Here is a 21,267-nt window from a genome sequence, read left to right on the forward strand (position 1 = left end):
TTTCATATAGGACCAGTAGTATGCCGGCTGTAGTCTAAACATTAGCAAAACACCGTAGTCCCAAAGACCTTATAACATAAGACACCCAACTCAGGCTTAGATCACCTAGCTGGCAGATCCTGAGTTTGTCTGATCCGACCTGATAGTCATTCGATGTACAGAGTACACAAGAAAGATTAACACTTCCAAAAGCCTCGATATACTGCTTTTCCCATAATGTAGGAAAGCAGCACACTCCCTAAGAACAGTGTCAAATACGTACAAATACGTGTTTACACCACTAGCAAGTATCAAATACGTTCAGTCTCCCTTTTACTCGGGTTCCCAGTCCAGTATACATAAGTCTGCTCGGGTCATGTGACTTTCTGCTTCCTCTTTGTCAGCCGGATATGGGATGGACATCAAAAAAGTTCCGTCGCCTCAGCTACCCATTTGATGCGACCGCCTGTTCTCTGCAACGTCAGCAGTCTCATTATTCCCCTGATTCCGGCGGCTCTAATTTCCCCGGATGTACTCGTCAATGCAACAGGGTAGGCTCCTCTGCTCACTCGTACGACCCTGCCGTTTTGTTGCGCATCGCCGATATCCCGCAGTTGTCACATCTCCGTTGCGACGCTTCCACCTCTCGCAGGCTAGGTGCTCGTCCACACCTTCTGACCCCAAGGACAGCCGAGACCCAATTTCCGAAAACCTCCCGGGCGGAATCTCAACCCTCAATGGCGGCCACAGTCCGAACGAACCCCATGCGGCGGTTGAGACGCCAGTAGAACAGCCAAGCACAAAAGAGTCAGGCCCTTACGGTTCGGCGATACGGAGAGCACTCAGGAATAGAAAACGCACTAAAGAAGTTGCTATTCCGACTGTCTCAGTCCCTGACTGGTTTCGCCAACGGAATACAGTACTCAGCGAGGAGAGCACAAGGGAGACGCAACGGCAGGTGAACATCCGCACCATCACACCGGATGGTAAAGCTTCTGCGGATGGTAAAGCTTCTGGTGGTAGCGGAGACGAGCCCCCTGCAGGAGATGATTGTGTTGACACCCAAAACCGCTATGCGTTGACGGACGCCTTATGGGAAGAGCTATGCGCCTCCGCCAGGGCTGGTTTACGACTACCGCCAGCAAAATATGCCACTGAGCCTTCAACACGCAAGTCGCACCTTGGCCTCCACTATCCGGGCACCGATGGGATCTTGTTTTTAGACGCGGTAATAAAACGTCTCGCGGACGAGCTCAGCGCCGACGTAATGACGCTCAACGCGCAAGACATCGCCCAGCTCTGCACCGAGCAGGATTTAGCGGATACAGGTAGAACCTCACCCATCCGATTGCTTGGCTACGAGGTGTACCGACCATCAATATCGGATGCGTGGCGGGAGTCTAGCGAGGGAATAAATGATGAAGAGGAAGGCGACACGGACACGATGATTCCACGGAACTTCCGCCAGGACGGTAGACCGAAGTTCATAACAATCGAGAACTCTCGCGAACCTGGAGATATTCCCCTTCCCAACTTATTCGGCCTCAAGGGCTTGGTCGCGGCAATCAATCCATCAGACAGTTCGGCCGGCGCCACATCCCAGCCGTCTTTCGATCGATCTGAAGAACGGAGACTTCAACTTTTGCATAAGCTTCTCTCATCTCCTGGAAAACTCTCACAGCAACCAACTATTCAAAATACAGCCAATGAAGAGCCACCTAGCGACTCTGACAGTCCGCAACCGGAACAGACGCGTGATATTATTGTTCAGGTCCAAGATTGCGTCGACATACAGAATACCCGTGAAGGTTCCAGGTTCTTAAATCTGTTACTTAAGGTTATTCAAGATCGCCGGAAGGACGGACATCGGGTTCTATTTATTGGCACTGCGGCTCAAGACGTTTCCCCTGATTCTGATTCCTCAAGCCTACTGCAAACTGCGTTCGATGATCAGTACTCCCAGACGGTCCTTGTCACGCCGGCCATGAAAGCTGAAGCTACGGAAAAGACCTTCGCGGAAGATCGAAGAAAACGGACCTTAGATATCAACATTCGACACCTTCAGAGCATGCTCCGGACACGGCTTGAGGAGCAGCCTTCGGCAGTGAAGGATGAAGTTTTCCAAACAACTTCTTGGCCGCTAGAAGAGCCTCTTGTGAAAGATTCGGGTCTCGATGAGCGGTATTGGTCGTATAATCAGGTACACTGGGCGACAACACTTGCCCTTGGAAGCCTTCGTGGGGATGAGGTGTTTGGATTTGAGCACATTCAGCGTGCGCTCAAAATGATACAGAAGACAGATTCTATCAGAGACGAGTGGCTGCAAGAACGAACGCCGAAACCCAAGCCCAACGAAACAGACAACAATCGTGAGCGGTTGATTTCCTCTCTCCGCAAAAGTTGCAACTCACACGAGAAAAAGCTGTTGAATGGCGTTGTTGACGCAAAAAGCATTCGCACTACCTTTGCGGATGTGCATGTTCCGCCCGAGACAATTGACGCGTTGAAAACCCTCACTTCGCTATCGCTTATTCGTCCGGAGGCGTTTACCTATGGCGTATTAGCTACTGACAAGATCCCGGGCTTACTTCTTTACGGACCTCCGGGTACTGGAAAGACTATGCTTGCAAAGGCTGTGGCTCGTGAAAGTGGAGCAACGGTGCTCGAAGTCAGCGGGTCTGAAGTGTACGATATGTATGTTGGTGAAGGGGAGAAGAACGTCAGGGCCATTTTTACCCTGGCCAAGAAGCTTAGTCCTTGCGTCGTCTTCGTAGATGAAGCAGACGCCATCTTTTGCTCCCGTACTGGGGCCAGCAGCCGCACATCCCATCGGGAACTGATCAATCAATTCTTGCGAGAGTGGGATGGGATGAATGACACGTCTACGTTTATCATGGTTGCCACAAACAGGCCATTTGATCTAGACGATGCGGTGCTCCGTCGCCTCCCAAGGCGATTACTTGTGGACCTTCCCACCGAACAAGACCGTCACGCAATCCTAAAGATTCATCTGAAAGAAGAAATCCTAGAACCTTCTGTCGACCTCGCGGAATTGGCACGTCGCACACCGCTATACTCCGGCTCTGATTTGAAAAACCTCTGCGTCGCAGCTGCGTTGGCCTGTGTACGGGAGGAAAACAGTTTGGCTCAGCAACATACGGGAGAAGGTGCATACCAGTATCCCGAAAGGCGAACCTTGACACGGACACATTTCACCCGCGGTATGGAAGAGATCAGTGCTTCCATCAGCGAAGACATGTCATCACTTTCCGCGGTCCGTAAGTTCGACGAGCAGTATGGAGATCGCAAGGGCCGGCGCAAGAAGAGTCCCGGATGGGGATTCGCAACGCATGTCAGTGATGACGCTGCTGCATCCGACGCCGCAAGAGTGCGAACGTGAGAACCAGCAACATGATACCCTAGAGCATGAGACTTGGACCGGTGTTTTCCTTCCATAGAGTGTGTTTCGGCAGGACTTTCAGCAAGGGAACGGGTCCGATCATGCGATAACAAATGTACCACCACCTATTTCTTTCATTACTTGTAGCGATACGACCGGCATGTACCAACAGTTAGACTAAAAGAAGTATATACCATTTTTGTTGCATGATTACCCAGTAGTGGCGGCATTTGCACAAGATTTTAGCTGTTTTATTCAGGCAGATTTTTTCGGTGACTCGACCGCCGCCTCTATCCGCACTTGGATTTCGTCACCTTCTTTCAGCATGCATTCTTTCTCTTAATGGAGAATGGAGGTCAATCATACAATGATTAACACTTAACACATTTTAGAATGCGAAATCCAATCCCGCGAGACAGCTGAAAGAGGCCAACTTCATTCTGCCTTCTATCCCGCGGGCTTTTTCTCCTCACGCGATCAACCCCTCACATTCTCCGTTCTCGTCGCCGCTGCATCACCTCCTTCCCTTCCTCTACTACTTGCTCCCTGCTCAATCCCTCAAAATAATCCATCATGTCGGATGAATCTCGGGACGAGGCCATCCGCGAAGCCAAGCGATACGTCCGCGACGTTGTCCAAAACGACTGGTCCTTCGAATTTTCGGCAAAACCCGGTGCCCCTCCTCCAAAGTACCCTGCGAACCCAGAGCCCACGGAAGTTCTGGAATGGCGAATTCGCGAATATGATAGCTCCGGATCAGAGCTTGAACCTCAGTTCTCGCCTGTCGCGAGTCCCGGGCCTCTAGAGGGGGGCGATGCTTTTGATGGCTTCTCAGGCGCTCTTAGCTCAGTGTCCTCAGAAGAAACCCGGCACACTGAGCGCCGGCGCAAGCGTCGCAGGCAGATGGAAGAGGAGATGAGTTGGAATGAAGGACTGCGTACATGGGTAGAGAGACGCGATGCATGGTCCGGGGCTCAGTCTCGAAAGCAGGTCAAGGCATGGGAGAGAAAACAGCGATCGGTGTCGGCGACTGGTACGGAGCTTGAGGGCAACACTGCGACTCCTGATTCAGATATCCAGAACACTTCAGGATTTCTTAACTCCAATCCAGTTGCTGTTCCGGCTACCAGGGAGACATCTAATCTCGCGTCGAAGACAGATGCTCTGAACATTACCCGAAAGGAAGATGATGCGCGGCGTATTCATGACAACGACGTCCAACCATCACTGGCTGGCCAGATTACTGTCAACGACGCAACTCAAGCCGAAATCACCACCAGCCCTATTACTGAGATAGCAGACTTATCAAAGCCCCTCTCCGCCTCCGCGGCCATCCCGGCAGCATCCCCGTCCACCAGTTCCACCTCCTCATCCCCCTCGTCAGACACCTTCCACGACCCTCTTATCCCTGTCGTTCCCTCCCTTATCTCAACCTCCAACCCAATTCGCGCCGCCATAACCCCCGCAATGTACCCCTCCATCTACTCGAAGGTTGTCATCCAAGGCCTCACTCCTACCGTCCCAATAAATCTCGCGGACATGACAAATTCTATGGTCCAAGGCTGGAAAGCAGACGGACAGTGGCCTCCAAAGCCTCAAAATCTCGTACTAACTAACGACGCAATTGTCCGGCCCACCAATACCTCCGCTTCAAAACACCCCGATACTCCCGCTATTCCCCCATCAACAGCCGACAAGGACAGGAATCCGCCGAGCTCGCCGGAGTCAAAGCGCAAGTCCTCAATCGCGAGCACGGTGCGCAAGGTCTTGCATTTCTCAGGGTTCCACCCGCATCCATTCCACAGGCGTGGCTCGTCAAGCCAACATCTTTCACACCCTGAGGATCTCCCCGGGGCTGCCGAGGGCTCAGCAGTCGTGGAGGGGGATGCTGAACAAGCGGATAAATAAGAGTGTCATAAGTTTCTTTTATCTTACCCTCCTGTTTCCTTTTATTTTCTTAACTATGAACATGAACCCTGGGTATCAAAGCTATATATCTTAATCCCCGCTGTATTTCATCTTTCGCCATGGAGCTGGTGAATACTCACGGTACTTATATCCACTCTGTTTGGTTGGCACAAAGGAAACTTGCTCGAGTCGACTACTTTATCGAATTCAAGAAATATCACAAGTAAATGGATCCTTTTTGTCCTACACTCCCTTACGGGTGCAAATGACTACGTTCTTATTTGTCCATAGTAGATATCAGAAACTAAAATTACTCGTCGCCGAAACCCCCAGTAAAATGCATGAGTATATATTTCCTTGTTTTTCTGAATACCAGTCATGTTCTCAACAACTCTCTTACCATTATATAATTCCTGAATTCCTTCTCGGTTTGCCTAGCTTCGCATATTCAGAAGCTACTGAAAGACTTTAATCCAAATACGAAGAAATATCACGGTAATAAACCGGCTTATGCCTTCATTGAGAATAACGAATGACAGTGTAGGGTAGCGGTGCCTTGTCAAGGAATTTTGTTTTGTACGTAGTTCGCCAAATTATTTGGCCTACACATAAAACAGTATACGGTATGCTGGGACGAAAGGAGCAGTAGAATTGTCCTAGATCCCCTCAGGTACTGAATAGTAGGGAGCCATGTGATTGACTGCCTGCTGTCATTGCGGGTGCGTCGATCCGTTAGTGGAACTGACAGTCTGACTCTGTATAAATAGTGGGTCACGATTGAGCATCTCAGCGTACAACAATCTCAACTTCAAAGGCTCTCGTGGAGAACCGACTCGTACTAGCATGACAGGGACTTTTCTAGTATCACGCATTTCCTCTTTCATGGACTCTAATCTTTCGCGCTCATGCACCTGTGATAAGTATGTGCAAGGTCCTTTAGCGTGAGTATAGTCAGCTTGGAGACATCGACGAAGCCTTGGCTACCGCCGCGATATCAAAGAACCTAGGGTACTCCGACTTACCTTTACCGGATGACTTTGTAGGGCCTGGCTTCAAAGATTGGGATATGCTAGTACCGATTGAATTATTTCTCGAGCAATTCAAGCCACTCCGGAATCTCCTTGATCAGTGTCCACATGTATTTCTCCAACTTGATGGCACACTTGGCATATACCGTTGTTGGGCCATTGTACTTCAGACAATTGCTGAAAACCAACTTCAGATCGTTAACCATGTCTTTCGGGGCAGTATAGGAATCTTTCTCCAATCTTTCTTCCATGGTTGATAGGTCCATGGGAGATTCAATGACATTGTAATAATCCGGAACCTCATCTTTACTGACCGGGAGGAGGAAGGGCCATGCTTGTTTGTGGTTTTGGATTTTGTTGAGAAAACGTCGAAGCTCGTTGAAATGAGGACCATGGCGCGGCTGCCGCGCCAATTCATCCATGTCGGGAGACCAACCAGCTGCCCGGATGGCAGGAATAGATAACGGATCAATTGGAGTAGAGACGCCGTTTGCCCATTGCTGGGGTGGCGGGTGGATAATGTGACTTTTGCTCAGCGGACGCATTTTGGCTAGAACTGTTTCTCTCTGCTTTAGAAGCAAGCGGCCAACTTCAAGATACCGTACTCGAGGGACCATGGAGCATTGCATGAGTGTTCCTCCTTCGTAGTCCTTGATGTAACCCATCCAGATAGACCCGTCGAGAGTGATCTCCTTGGTAAATCCTTGCTTTTGAAAATACCCAATGGCATAATTGTCGGCATAAGTGAGAAAGTACATCACTGGTGATGTGGCTTTGACATAATCCTTCAAGTGAGCCATGAGATGCGCACCGTATCCCTTCACCTGCTGATCAGACGCGACTGCGCAAAACACGATTTCAGCAAACTTGCGGTGTCGGACTTCCCGAAACGATATCCCACCAATGACTTCCAGGGGCCGTTTGACAATAGCGATGGACAAGTGTGTGCGGTCATAGACAAGACGCGCGATGTAATCTTTCGGCATTTTCGGAAGTTGCTTCTGGAACAGACATTTGAGCCCCGTTAAGATAACCATACTCTCTGTAGAGCCATCATTGTTAACAACCCTGTATTCGATCTCGCCGTTTCGTTCTTCTACAACTGCTGGCTTCAAGTCAGAATGGTTAGCCCCCACACTTCCCAGAATCTAAAAGCCATAGCATACTTTATCCGGGAACGAAATCGCTCGTGTTATAGCTGCAGGCTTAACGACTGGTACTGCCACTTCATCATGGAAGCTTTTGATTCTTTTGGCATCAGGCGCAGTATCCGGTCTTTCGGCGATGGTGTGCTTTGCAGCGTGGAGATCTTGACTGTTGTCGGCCATCATCATCTGCGTTGTATACTGGTTACTGACAACCTGGATAATCAGTGGACGGTATGCAAGCTGGCACTGGTCACCTCGCCCTTCAAGCCTCTCAGGGACCTTATTGCCAGACTATAGAGGTCATGAGGGCATCATTCGGAGATTCACACCGTGTGGAGTAACACCAACGAGGCCGTTTCTTTATTTATTTTTGGCAACTACTTGCGGCCATCACGTGATGATTTGGGGCACCACCTCGTAGGGCTGAAAATATGTTTTTACTAAATTTACTGTAGAGTTAATTGTAGATCTATACACCGTAATAGGCTAGTATACTGGTTACTGGAGAGCTTAAATTCCCAAGTTTGGGGATCGCGGACCTATGGCGGAGCTACCATGGTACATCAAAGTCTAATATCCCGCGTGGTAAGCTCCATGGACACCCCGTTGTGTCTTGCGAATTTGTTTATAAAAGGCTAGAGTATACAAGGATGTGAATAATATAAATTTGAGTCATGCATGATCTATTTAGTAAAGGCGCTCGTTTGCATCGTAATATAAGCTTCATTAAAGTAGAAGAATTTCATCTTCCCAGATATTGTGGGATTGAAACTGCATGTCGTTATTAACCACTTCCTCGCCCTCACCGAACAAGCCCAGGCTATCTAGCGTATCCAAAAGCGCTTTCGCAGCGTCTAGCAACCTATTCTCAGATGAGTTATCTAATTTCGCGGACATTGGTGCCTCGATCGTGATCTCCTGCGGCTGGTGACCTCGACGGGTAAAGTAATATTTTCCCTGGTGTTGCGCCCAGTTTTCGTTGATGTACGTCTGGAGTTCGCGGGTTGCAGAGAGAGAAATGTCGCTGGTGGACAGTTGAGGCGATGACTGGGGACGAGTCTCCGTGGGAAGGGTGATGTTTATCGGTAAGTCTGGGGACAAATGAGGTTGACTTTGTAGGTTGGAAATCATGAAGAGGGCGAGTTTTTGGATGGCACGAATCTGCGCTATAATTGACCTCGTTGAACTGGGGTCCGTTGTGACGCGGTCCATATAGTCGATAACTGGGAGGGTGGATATGATCATGTCGAGAAAGGCTGTAGCGGTGATTAATACAGTGGGCTTATCAAGCAAGTTTGTGTCGACTACTATCCGGTGTAGGGCCCTATACGATGGCTCTAAAACTGCACTGGAGATATCCACGACTGAACGGACACAGTCTGGATGAGTGGCATCCATATTGAAAAGCAATTCTTTGAACACGCGAGTAGTAGTCTCGATAATTGGCCAACTGAGAATCCACGCCGTTGGGTTCTCAAAGGCGGTTGCAAGATATGCAGGAAAAACACCTCGCAAAAGCGTTGCCCGCAGGGTTGGCTGTTCTAGATTTCCAGCTTCATAGGTTTTTGATATTGCCTCATGCAGCTGACTGACAAGATATGTTTGCTCGCCGTCAAGTGCGGCACGTTCCGAAACGCCCTGGACGAAAATTACGAGTGTCTTCGCGACTTTCGCGGACGAAAGCTTCGGTTCGTAGCTCTTCAGCCGCGCGACAATGTAAGTCGGGTCGTTTTTAGGCAGAGGGAAAGAAGCTGGATCTGTAAAGAACGAGTCGATGGGGCAGATGTCTCTAGTATGCTGTTGTAGGAAACCGACGATACGGTGGACGAAGTGGACATAGTCTCCTTGATCCGCGTTGCCCAATTCCTGGTAGTTTGCTTTCATGGACGACATCATTTTCTGAATGGCTTCCCTATACTCCTGTCGCATGCTTGATAGTTCTTGTGATTTGGTATCATCAAGGTCCTGGAGATGTGCGCGCATGTTCGACAGAAGGGACGAGATGAGCGACAGTCGGCGCTGACTGAGCTCTACGTATGATATCGAGTATCGTCCTTCTTTTGCGTCCCGAGAGAAAGGAAGGTTCTTTAGAACGGGATCCTCTGCATCCTGGTTCAAGATCGCCTGGGTTAAACCATGTTGAAACTTAAGCATCGATGCCCGTTCGACCAAACTCGATAACCATATCCCGAGTATCTGTATCTTACATTCCGATAAGATCTGCCCTTCTTTTTCGATACATTTCGCTAGAAATTGAGGGGTAAACTTCCTTGTTTGGGTCGTCCAACGAAGCGCTACCCAGGAGTCAGCTTCGTAGGGACTTATGTAACTGTCCCACCGTCGCAATCCATGTCTCACAAGGGTGTTGGCAACCGATGTCCAGCAATCCACAACACCATTGAGAATCGCATCATCAGGGGAACGATCTTCACCAAAACAATTCGAAACTAAACGTGATACTGCAGGGTGAAATACCCTTTCCACATGCTCCACTCCTGGAGGTACCGGTGAAGGTTCATATCCGTATACAGCCTCAATATCCGTCCAATCTCCATATTCTTGACTATCGTCATCCGTTGAGAATGAAGGGTTCCCGGCCGGCATGACGGGCTGCTCCGGAGAAATCGAACTGCACTTTTGAACGTACATCACGATGACCTGGAGTCCTTCTAGAACGGTGGCATTTAATCGAGTGATTCGGCTGTTGAATAGGTCCAGTATTGACTTGATAGGTGTCTGAGACACAATTTTAAAGGCGTGATCTAACGTCGGTGCAGTCCTGACTGCGTTCTGCAGACCCTGGAGAGCCGTCTTCAATAAGTTTTCGATTTGTCGTTGATTCTCAGCGACTGTTCTCTCTATCAGCTGTTGAGGAAACTGTTTGCCGCCAGCATTTTGCGCTTCAATCTCCCTTCGAGCAAGGCTGTGTTGCTTGAGAAATTCCGAGACAAAGTAACAATGCCATTCAGCAAAGGGTTCTAAGCCAGATATGTCCTCGTTTGTCGTTAACTTAAACCGTGCAAGCCGTGTCCATGACTGAATGCTGATTTTGCAAGTCTCGAAGTGGGAGGTAGCGGGATTAACTAGGTCCTTAATTGTCCCCAGCCGAGGACGACATCCGTCAGGAACAGATGAGTATAACGTGCAAATGAGATCGTGGTGGTTCCTCAATGCATCCAAATCTGCTTCGTGGATAGGCTGTTCCTTGGGATAATTTCGGCCATGGTTTGGTAACAGCCGCCAGGTATAACTTAGAATCTTCTTCTTGTTGTAGGTATTCGATAAAAAGCGCAGTCCACTCGCGATTATCTTAAGCAAGATATGAAAGCATGGATCTCCCGGGAAAACGTCAAATGAAGGGTGGCCATCGAGTTCATCAAGAAAGGCAGGTGATCTGTGGCTCTCCTCTAGTCTCAAGTTGTACAAAGTCCGTTTGGCAAAAAAGTCGTACAGCGTGTCGAGAATCGGCTTGCAATCGCGCCAGCCCCAGCCATTGATGAGTGCAAAACACCTCTGGAACAGAACTCGGCAGTAACTGTAATAAGAAATGGGCTGGAACTCTGAATTCGCCTCGTCGCTGTCAAATATCGGACTTAGTAGACGCTTGACGACGGCCCAGTTATCATAGCCACCCCTAAAGCGGGAGCCGACACGAGAAATCCCAAGAGAATCGATCTCCTGCAAGGGTAGAGTCATAAAAACCCCTTGCCATCCATTTTCCAAGCTGCCAATGTCTTTCTCGCCAGCGCTTTGAACATCCTGTGTTGCGTAAGCATCTGCTATAAAGACTTGCAGGCATCCCTTGAACTCTTCAGCACTACGCAGGACGTGCTGCACGATAACATATGCCTCGACAGTTGGGTGGTCGTTCTTAATGCCGCCCTCACGCAATTCTTGCGACTTGGTTGCGGCGAGGAACCTTTGGACGCTTGATTGCCCTATCGAGTTCGAAATAAGCGAGACAACTTGCCTCGAAGCCGACTTTGTCAGATCAAAAGCCTCATCCCGAATGGACTGGTTCACGAGCCTGTAATTCGAAATCTGGTAAACCAGATTTGCAAAGGCGACATTGTACGAGGCGATTTTTAATACCTGTCCAGTATCATCCCCAGCCGTCAAAACCAAACTTGACAAAATTTCCATAGTCTTCGAGATAAGGCCGGTGGCTCTGGTTACGAACCCGACTCTGTCAATAGGGTCGATGAATGATAACGCTTCTGACGTGTACTTAATGACGGATCTGTAGACAGCGCAGTCAGAATTGACAAGATCCTCAGATGTTTCCCTCAAATTTCCAGCGGTCTTGCCGGCATCTGCGGTTTCAATGATTTGGTCGAAAGTTGTGCCCAGTTGAGAAGATACCGAGTCATCCCAGGAGCCCCATCGCATACTTTGATCACCAAACCTGAAATGGAAAAGACCAGCGCTCTTGTCGAGTTCACGTTTGCTGATATCAAGCGAGCGAGAAAACTCTCCACTCCCAATGAATGTAGTCTCATGAAAAAATATTCCTGAATGCAAAGGGCTGATACCGAATTCTACAGAATACGCCGTTCTGAAGCGATTCGGTTGTCCAACGATCTTGACGCGAGCCAATTGCCCACTGGATCGAGAATCTGCAGATTCCAATTCTGGGGACTGTATCACAGGTTGTGCATAATCTTCGATTGTGGTGATATTGAGACGTTTTGGTTGCCGCTTCTTCAACTGGCGAGGTCGTGAACCAGCAACAGGGTTCAGGGCATGCTTCGGTCTGTCAAGCTCAGTGGTTTCTCGGAGTGAGTTATGGGGCCCAGCAGCGCCGGAGAGAAACCGGTTCAGAGGCAGCCTTTCATCCCGGGCCAATAACGCAAGTGGCCCCTGCAACGACGGGAGTTCTCTTGCATCACTGGCACGGTTCTCGATTTCTGGCATCACAGGTCGCGCATTATTCCTGCTTAGGGATGAAATGGCAAAATTTCGTTGAATAACCCATGCATTACCTCGTCGCTGCTGTACAGGCCTCGGCGCAGCATTGCGAGTGTCGGGTGTTGAGTCTGGGCGAGCATCAATCGTCGCTGTTTCTCCCCCTGCAGCATTATTGTTTCTTGACGGGCCCGCCAGTTGATTATTAGTCGGTAAATTGCGCTCCCTTGTCCGCTTCGCGCCTAGGCCATTGAAAACGTCTCTTGCATTTGTGGAGAGGTCCTTTAAGGGCTGTCTTCGAGGATGTTTATGTTGATGCGGTGCCCTGGGCAAAGTCGCCTGTCGTAATCGTCCCGCACGCCATTCGCGCAAAGATGCGTTGGCATCGTCTGTGTCCAGCCTAGAGTTCAGCCTAATCACCTTGCGAGTTGGGCTACGTCTTCCCCTGTCTTGACGAGAACGTGCGTTTCTCGCAGCAACTCTTAAGAATTGAGGCTGCTCTTTTCGGGGCTGTGACGCGACATCCGGGGTATCCAATATGCCCAGATTTGGTAGGCGTTGTGACGGCCGAGGTTTCTTTTTCTGGCCGCCATATATAGGTTCTGTGAGTCGTGCTTGTCGTTTTAGACGAGGTTTCTTGGTTTGATCATGGAACCGAGTTTCATTTGTCTTCGATCTTCTGCGTTTTTTGGTGCGGGTTTGACCATTGGAAAGGGTAGGATTTCGGGACATCGCTGGAAACATGTAGTCGATTCGGTTGTCCTCCGGTATATCACCATCAGGGTCTTGGTCATTGAAAGAGTCGTCAGGCCCAAACAAACTAGCCGAACGTTGGTGTGGTTCAACACTGTCAGAATCGTGGCGATTTTCTGCGCTTTCGCTGTCACTTTCTTCTGCAAGTTCTCTTAGAGACAAAAATTGGTCTCTCGCACTGGACGGCGCCGGGGCGTCAGGCCTTTTCGTAATTTTCCTGGCAACACCTTTAGCAGATTCCGCATCCAGCCGGGATAATCTGTCATGATTCCGTTGTGTAGAACCGGGGGGGCCTTTCCGGTTTTGCTGATCCAGTCGTAGCCATGACGCCGGTAGGACACCTTTGATCTTTCTCTGATATTTTCGAACGGCTGCCTCATGCGCATTCTCGTCGTCCTCTTCATCCAAATCGGAGGTTGGACTGCTGTGGGAGGATTCTGGTCTGACGGTCCGAGAGTCGTCAGATTCCTGGTCAGCCCTACTCTCAGCTTCATCTATAACAACAGTTCTATCATTGATATCGGCAGTGATTCTCTTTGTTTCCGTCCTAGGCGTAGTATTAGGAGGCGAAAATCCACGCGGAAATCGAAACCCTGTATCTCCTCGGACAGGTGGGGAGGATATACTACCCGAGCGCGGTGGACTAGGAATATCGAATATCGAAGAGACATCGCGCGGTAGAGAGGATGACGGGTTGCTAATCACAACCTGTGGAGGTGCTGGAGGAGATACTGGACGCTTATTCTGACGTTGACGACTATCTCCAGGTCCTGCCACCTTACGTCTCTTGGGCGAACGTCGTCCAGTAGTATTTACAGACGGACCCGGTCTTTGAAGAACTTGTCGATTGTCGTTGTCTGCAGTGCCTTCCAGCGGTGTTATGTCAAATAGCTGTCGAGGATCTATAGGTGACGACGGGTTAAATTGAAAACTTGTCATTTGAGTGTCCGAGCTCGAACCCGCGTCATCACCCAAGTTCTGTCCCTGCCTTTCAGCAGCTGCGATTCGAGCTCGTTGTAGTTCTTGCTGAGTGATGCGCACAGGTTTGACACCCCTAGCTTTCATGAGCTTTTGGTATTTTGCATCCTCAAGAAGATAAGGGTGGAGCTGAATGGGATTGCGTTGCCGGAGCGATCTTCTCGCCGGCTGATCCAGTTGTCGTAGTATATCATCCGGTATGTCGAGAGGCGGCAGCAGTTCTTCGAGATTCTGGTCCGGAAGATCCTCGGTGCGTTGATGGTCATTCTCGGCCAGTATTGAAGAGTGGAGAGAGGATAATGGGGACGAAAGAGGCGAGCTTGCCACATTCTCGTTTGGCTGACGCGGTTGGCTGGCCTCTTTCGCCTTGGGTGTGGGCGTAGCCGCAGGCGATGATTTTTTCCGCCACGGATGGTGATCAAGCTGCAACAGATCCGGGGAAGAGCTCGGCATGTCCCAGTAATCACGCTGCTGTCTGGGCCGGGGCGTCCACGACTGCTTGTCTTCAGCCGCCCTAGACAGCTCATCGGGTGTTTGAGCTCTTGGGGTATCTTCTCCCCGTGCTGAAATCCCATCATCCCCCCCAGTATCACCCAAATCTAGGCTATACTCCCTGTCGTCGTGATTTAGTCCTTGCGGTTGCGCATCCGGCAAGGGCAAATCGATATCTTCTTCAACAGGCGCGGTGGCATCCTCAAGTATATCAGAGCCTTCTCGGTCCTCTTCCACGAATCCAAGGTCGTCATCACGGGAATCGTCCGTTTGTCCATTGTTTACCCCCTCACCCCCCTTGCCAGCGGTCCCGACAACCTCCTCCGTCTGCGCAGAACTTTCTGTGGGAGCAGCTTTATCACTGTGGACATCCTGATTCACTCCCTTCTCCTGGCTTTCAAATCCATCCTCATCATCCGAGTCCGGCACAAACCCTCGTTCCCGCCATGATTCCATTTGTATCCTCGGGCGCGATCGCCCATGTCTCTAGACACCCATTCCCTCAAAAACAGTTGCAATGAAAATAGCCGACGGTCGTAGGTAAATCGTAGGGAGGGTATTGGCGGCTTAACGTGGTTGTTGTGCACCAAGCATTAACTGAAAGTGTTCAGTAATGGTTGTCTGTTAGACGCGTCGGAAATAATGTGGGGAGACGCGACGGCAATTAAAATGGCGCCCATTTGGCGAAAGTCCGGGCTCCTCTTCGGTGCCGCCGCCGCCGTCGGCGTCAACGTCGGTGCTCGCCTTCGACGATTCATCCTCAGGAACAGACCACGACCGTCCAGACGTGCGCAGAAAAACATACTTTGTTCATGATGAGTCGTAATTTCATCCCCGCAGCCCTGGCCATTGCAATGGGTGTTGCGACAGGTCAGATCCCGTTCCCTCCAGTTTCAGTCCGCAGAACCGGCTGACAGTTTTTCTTTCCATACAGGCTACTACACTTTCCAACCAGCATTGAGGGAGATTCAAGGCGACAAAGGAAACATTCAAGGCTCTGGGTATGTCAGCGAGGCCAAGACGAATGCGATATGCTAATATCGAACGAAGAAGCCAACCTCCATCAGCCCAGCAACAGCCCTCCGCATCTACCACCTCTACGCCGGCACCTAGCTCCAAAGAAGATGGCAGTGGGATTTGAGGGAGCTTTCCGTTCCGTCTCTTTGATAGACGACGACGCTCAAATATTTTGAGTCGCTGTCAGCTACCCAATTTAAGGCTATAAAGGGTTGCTTCGACACAGAAGGCGCTCTCGAAACCCGCCTGTGTGTGGGTTTTGGATACACCTTTGGGTATTGAACGCTCCCGTCAACTCGAAGAAGCGCCAGGGACACCAACACATTCGCATATTTGTATATGCTACCTAGCGCTCTGCAAGCCGCTAACATTGGCGAGCCTCGGTATAAGCCGCCGCGCAGTGAAATAGAACACCCAACCAGCACATATAATTTCATGATAGCGTATTATACATTTTTGGACACGCAAGCCCTGAATATAGTATCTCAATAACCCATTTCCATCTACAAACTCCTTCAATGTGCAAGAAACCGAGTAAGCCTGCTATTGCCGCATACCAATACCAATACGCCCGAACCCTGATTGCGCCCACTTAGACCATGCTCACACTGTATCCTTTTCCTTAGGCGAAGAGCCGGCATCTGGTGGGTTTATATTTCCTCAACGAGTTTCCTCGGAGTCCCTCCAAATATACGTCCCGCAGGAGCTCCGATCCATTCTTCTGGCACGGCAACTTTGCTCCCTCCACGGCCACTGACGAATCTCACCATGGTCGGGTCCACGGGTTCGTATTCCGGTACTGCCGTTTCCTGGTCCGCAGCAGCGTTTTCGGCGGCTTCAGCAGCAGGAATTCGTCCACGACGTTTTGGCGCCTGTTTCCGTAGAAGCCTGTTGATTGTATCCATCTATAAAAAGTTAGCATCTCTGGAGAATAGCAGACGTCGCATTCAGTAGACATGCCTTTTCTTCTTCGTTCCGCTTCTCACTAAGGTTCTTTCGACGTCGGGCCATTTCAGTACGGCGCATCGCTCGCTCTTCCGCTGTCAGGTGCTTCTTTATTTGCGGTTCTGCAAACATGTTAGATATCATATTCGCTTATAAATAAACCACGCTGAAGCAATAAAACTAACCCATAGGCAGTTGCAAGAAGTCGTTGCCCAAGTTGCCCCTCTGTCGCTTGGTCATTTTGCTGGTGTCACCGGGTGTTCCATCTTCGCTGTCGAGATCTTCGTCATCCTCTTCATCATCATCTGGCTCTTCACCATCATTTAGAGTAATCGTCACGCCCTCTTCTTGGTCGTCTGGCTCGCCATCTGCATCCGAATCCGGCTCAGAAAGCTCTTCCTCTTCTTCTTCGTCCTCTTCGTCTTCTTCCTCTTCCTCGTCCAGCTCCATTTCTTTCGCCTCGACGCTCTTGGCCGGTTTCCTGCTGGGTGCAGAGGTTGCAGCAGCCTTTGCGTTCCTTCTTGATACTGGAGGCTGAGGCGGGGCGTCATCCATGTCCACATCGCCGTCGGCGTCCTCATCTTCATCATCCTCCCCGGGTGCATCTTCATCGTCAACCTCATCTTCTTCCTGGTCTTCCAGGTCTTCTTCTTCTTCTTCGCTAGATTCCACCTCCACTACCCTTCTCTTTGATCTGCTGGTGCGGGGTCCGCTCACAATAGGGTTATCAGTAAACACATTATGTGAGCGCCTCGACGCAGCACTTCGCGAGCTACCGCCAGTTGCTTCACGAAGCTTGCTTGGCGGCATTTTGACCGTAATATGAATAGATTTTCTATCACTCTCGGGAGACTCTGATCGGGTCCGAACCACTATCACTGATGGCGGCGATAGAACAGAGCGGGACTGTCGAGTTAACCTAGTACTAGTGTTAGATACTTTGACTGGAGAATCATCGCGGCCAGCACGAGCACGAAGTGAGCGTCGCAAGGACATGGCAGGCAGCGGGTATTTTAGAGTCGCTCAAAAGGAGGGGAACATGTCAAGTGTCAAAAAAGATGATCGGGTGGAGTGTTGCAAACGGTATTTTGGAGGGCAAACAAAGATTGTGTGCAAATTACGGAGGGGCTTCCTTGAGGCAAGTTGGTAGATTGGGGTAGGTGAGGATTGAAAGATTCGACAATGGGGGGGAAGGCTCCAGTTATATTGCCGCTGTTAGACGGCAACTTGACGGGGAGTCATAGGTGAGGTGAATATGCATGCACTTGTCAAGTCGAACCAGTGTCCACAGCTGACGAGGACGTGGGCCAGTGCTTCATTGGGGGAGAATAGAAGATGCAATCCGGGAAGCCACAGGGCATCGACCCCCTATCTATCGCGTCGTTCATGCGCCACTGCAACGCTTGAAACCAGCATCGACGAAGGGGCCAATGGGAGCATTCTAGCCCAGTCCAATTGCCAGATGGCGAGAGAAAGACGGGCAGCAGAGCTGCAGTCACCAGGTTCGTGCGATTGGATTATTGCCGGGACCGGGCAAATCGGGATCCTCGACCGTTGTTGGACGGGACGGAGGATCATGGATGGAGGGGAATAACGGGGCGAAGGGCAGAGAAATCATCCACAACGCAAGGCAAACCTCAACGACTGGAATAATACGACGGGAGAATGGGATTCCAAGTACTCACACAAAATGAGAGGCCCAGCGAGTGAGATACTGGGATCTGATGGCTGGGACTGTCGATGTTTGAGCACGATTGCCGTCCGACTAGTTTGGGGGGTGCGCAGTGCGACTCTGGGATACTCCGTGCGACCAGTAAATGATACCTGAGAAACGAAATTCTCTCTTATTCCAACGGGAGCTGCACCTCTTTCAAGCAGTCCTAGTAGTGTACCTAGGTACTTTCGTCAGTCGGATGCGATCAGAAGACCACGTTCTGCCCAGGCGGTGTATCTGATCGGCGCTCAACACCAGATGCCAATGAATATGATGGTCTAGCGGACCCACTGTTATCCTGAGTTTGGTCTTCTTGTCCGTGTTATCTGTAATCTGTATACACATGGTACACTACGTTGTCGCGCCATTCAAGAGTCGACCGACACCAAGCTCAACATCCACATCCACATCCACCATATGAATGAGTATCTCAGCTCCCTCCAAGCTGACCAATCATTCGTCTTCGTGGCGCAACTGGTTAGCGCGTCTGACTGTTAATCAGGAGGTTGTCAGTTCGAGCCTGACCGAGGACGATTTTATTTATAATTTTTTGATTTCTCTCAGCACTGACCTATAGCGCCCTGCGTCAAGCATAATAGCATAAGAACTAATTTATCTGGTTTAGATATCAGGCGGCGATGGTAATTAGTTCTCATGCCATTATGCTTGACGCAGGGCGCTGTGGGTCAGTACTAAGAGAAATTAAAAAATTATTCTCTCAGCTGCCGAGCGGCCATGGCCGCCTGATATCTAAATAAAATAAATTAGTTTTACTACCATGTTACTAAATTCACTGTTATTAGGTCAAAGTCTGATAAGACTAAGTCTTAATTAGTTCTCATGCCATTATGCTTGACGCAGGGCGCTGTAGGTCAGTGCTGAGAGAAATCAAAAAATTATAAATAAAATCGTCCTCGGTCAGGCTCGAACTGACAACCTCCTGATTAACAGTCAGACGCGCTAACCAGTTGCGCCACGAAGACGAATTGTTGAAAAGTGCTTAGGTAGTTTGAACTATGAGGGTGGTCTGAGTGTGTGCAAGTCCAAAGCCGAGGTCAACTCACATGAACCCATCCGAGCCACCTCCGAAACCCCAATCCGCATCACTCGCTCTGTCGCTCATCATCCTCGCTCCTTTGCTCTTCGATTTCTCTCGGAGGTTTACTACACAATCATGTCCGACTCAGATTCCAAGCGGTCAATTCCGCAATGGCAACGGCAGCATTCGTCCTCTCCACCAGCATCTGATGGCAAGGACGCCGAGAACGACGTTGATCGGTCAACGCTGCTGGAGCAAGCTTCGAAGTTCCTCCAGGACGACTCAATTCGGGATGAGTCTACTGATCGCAAGATTGCTTTCTTAGAGTCAAAGGGTCTCACGGCTCCGGAAATCGACAACCTGCTAGGTGTATCGCGAAACCCGGAGGCCAGCGCCGTCGCCAGCAGCGGCTCGGCCGAGGAGACCAAGGGCACTTCAAGTTCAGAGGCCTCCGCAGAGACTTCAGAGACCCCAGTGGCCTCCAATCGAACTTCCTCTGCTTCGGCATTGCCTGCTCCCTCTTCAGACAATAACCAAGTCAACTTCGCAGCGCGCCGCGATGTCCCCCCGATCATCACCTACCCCGAATTCCTTCTCCACCAATCCAAGCCGCCACCTCTTGTCACGCTCCAGAGCGTTCTATATACCCTCTACGGTGCCGCGGGCCTCGGAGCCACTATCTATGGCGCAAGTGAATACATCGTGAAGCCGATGCTCGCAACCCTCACAGACGCCCGCCTCGACCTAGCCGGAACCACCGAGGAAAATCTGAAGAAGCTCAACGAAAAACTAGAACAAAACGTCTCCCAGCTCCCACCCAGTCTTCTCGCCTCTAAATCCACTGCACCTTCTATCGATGACACCGAAGATGACGTGGAATCCATAACCTCGGACCCAACTGAGCTCTTCCATCGGGACATTGGCACCCAGACATCCCAGGACCTCGTCCAACCCCCCTCTGCTGCGGCGGATACATCCTCGGCAACAGACCCAAAGTCAGTCGACCCAACAGCAACAATAACAACGCATCAAAAACGCCTCGAATCAATCGGCTCCCGCCTCCGCGAGGTTGAGGACGCCCAGTCCCAATCCAGCACCCTCCACGATACAACCCGCAGTCGCATCAGCGATCTCCAGCGCTACCTCGACGGCCTCCTTTACTCCAAAAACTCATACCCTTACACTGCGACAACGGGGTACGGAGCCTTCAGCACCCCAGGTCTAGACTCTGGTAGCGCTGCGGCAACGGGTGTCGGAAAGGCCGAAGAGGATGCGATATCTAACTTTAGGGCTGATATTCGGGGCGTTAAGGGAGCTTTGCTTAGTGCGAGGAATTTCCCCTCAGGGAGATCCGCGGGCTTGAGATCTTCATTTGCTCGGTGAGGGTTGTAGAGTGCGGCGTATTTGCTTTTATACCAGCTCCGTCGTTTTGTTTCTAGCGGTTCTCGTGCTTTTCTCTAATGTACCATCGGGTAGCATGGATGACACTGTATATTTTGATTCTACGATTGGAATCTTCCAATCCGCTTATTTCAGACAATTTCACTGGAATGATGGCTTTGATTTGTTCGACTTTTCCAATTCCACGCAGGTGGGGTATATATATATTTCCGCCCATTTTGTAGCCACCTTATACTGTAGTATTTTTTGGTTAAGAGAAGCTGGACTGATATTCAACATTATTGTTCCATACAGTAAGCCGCCATGCCGCTCCTTCCTATTCTATTCGTGGTCCATTGCGCTTTCCGAGGTCCGCCCTTTGCACTTCGGATCAACCCTAGCTAGAAGGCAAGAGCAAGCAAATGGGCACCTAACACCGTAGCCCCTTCCAACATTAGGTAAATATGGAATGAGTAGTGGTTACTTCCTCAAACCCTACCTAATACCCATTTCAGTTTCCAGCCAAAGCGCAATCAAGGGCAGTCAGAAGCCGACACTCCGACACAAGGTTCTTGATAAGT

At 50.2% G+C, this 21,267-nt stretch overlaps 7 protein-coding genes and 2 non-coding genes across 9 annotated transcripts; 5 read left to right on the forward strand and 4 right to left on the reverse strand.

The window, feature by feature from the left end:
- Window positions 1–520: 520 nt before the first annotated feature.
- APUU_51220S (ATP-binding protein) lies at window positions 521–3,379 on the forward strand (the record flags this gene model as incomplete). The annotated part of the gene is made up of 1 exon (XM_041706304.1): window positions 521–3,379. One exon carries the CDS (start codon window positions 521–523, stop codon window positions 3,377–3,379), a length of 2,859 nt encoding a protein of 952 aa, XP_041558703.1.
- A 573-nt stretch (window positions 3,380–3,952) lies between these two features.
- Window positions 3,953–5,287, forward strand: APUU_51221S (DUF4050 domain-containing protein; the record flags this gene model as incomplete). Its single annotated transcript, XM_041706305.1, has 1 exon — window positions 3,953–5,287. The coding sequence occupies one exon, from the start codon at window positions 3,953–3,955 to the stop codon at window positions 5,285–5,287; it is 1,335 nt and encodes a 444-aa protein (XP_041558704.1).
- A 1,084-nt stretch (window positions 5,288–6,371) lies between these two features.
- GCN5_1 (bromodomain-containing protein) lies at window positions 6,372–7,649 on the reverse strand (the record flags this gene model as incomplete). The annotated part of the gene is made up of 2 exons (XM_041706306.1): window positions 6,372–7,424; window positions 7,482–7,649. 2 exons carry the CDS (start codon window positions 7,647–7,649, stop codon window positions 6,372–6,374), a joined length of 1,221 nt encoding a protein of 406 aa, XP_041558705.1.
- A 540-nt stretch (window positions 7,650–8,189) lies between these two features.
- APUU_51223A (uncharacterized protein) lies at window positions 8,190–15,047 on the reverse strand (the record flags this gene model as incomplete). The annotated part of the gene is made up of 1 exon (XM_041706308.1): window positions 8,190–15,047. One exon carries the CDS (start codon window positions 15,045–15,047, stop codon window positions 8,190–8,192), a length of 6,858 nt encoding a protein of 2,285 aa, XP_041558706.1.
- Window positions 15,048–15,260: 213 nt separating this feature from the next.
- APUU_51224S (uncharacterized protein) lies at window positions 15,261–15,732 on the forward strand (the record flags this gene model as incomplete). The annotated part of the gene is made up of 4 exons (XM_041706309.1): window positions 15,261–15,378; window positions 15,432–15,461; window positions 15,526–15,592; window positions 15,642–15,732. 4 exons carry the CDS (start codon window positions 15,261–15,263, stop codon window positions 15,730–15,732), a joined length of 306 nt encoding a protein of 101 aa, XP_041558707.1.
- Window positions 15,733–16,258: 526 nt separating this feature from the next.
- APUU_51225A (PAPA-1-like domain-containing protein) lies at window positions 16,259–17,363 on the reverse strand (the record flags this gene model as incomplete). The annotated part of the gene is made up of 3 exons (XM_041706310.1): window positions 16,259–16,513; window positions 16,569–16,675; window positions 16,739–17,363. The coding sequence occupies 3 exons, from the start codon at window positions 17,361–17,363 to the stop codon at window positions 16,259–16,261; spliced, it is 987 nt and encodes a 328-aa protein (XP_041558708.1).
- Window positions 17,364–18,726: 1,363 nt separating this feature from the next.
- APUU_t50023S lies at window positions 18,727–18,800 on the forward strand. Its single transcript has one exon. It is a non-coding gene; the product is annotated as a tRNA-Asn (tRNA).
- A 376-nt stretch (window positions 18,801–19,176) lies between these two features.
- APUU_t50024A lies at window positions 19,177–19,250 on the reverse strand. The gene has a single exon. It is a non-coding gene; the product is annotated as a tRNA-Asn (tRNA).
- A 191-nt stretch (window positions 19,251–19,441) lies between these two features.
- On the forward strand, window positions 19,442–20,689 carry APUU_51226S (uncharacterized protein; the record flags this gene model as incomplete). The annotated part of the gene is made up of 1 exon (XM_041706311.1): window positions 19,442–20,689. The coding sequence occupies one exon, from the start codon at window positions 19,442–19,444 to the stop codon at window positions 20,687–20,689; it is 1,248 nt and encodes a 415-aa protein (XP_041558709.1).
- Window positions 20,690–21,267: the final 578 nt, after the last annotated feature.

The sequence above is a fragment of the Aspergillus puulaauensis genome, chromosome 5 (assembly GCF_016861865.1).
Source record: "Aspergillus puulaauensis MK2 DNA, chromosome 5, nearly complete sequence".
Taxonomy (NCBI): Eukaryota; Fungi; Ascomycota; class Eurotiomycetes; order Eurotiales; family Aspergillaceae; genus Aspergillus; species Aspergillus puulaauensis.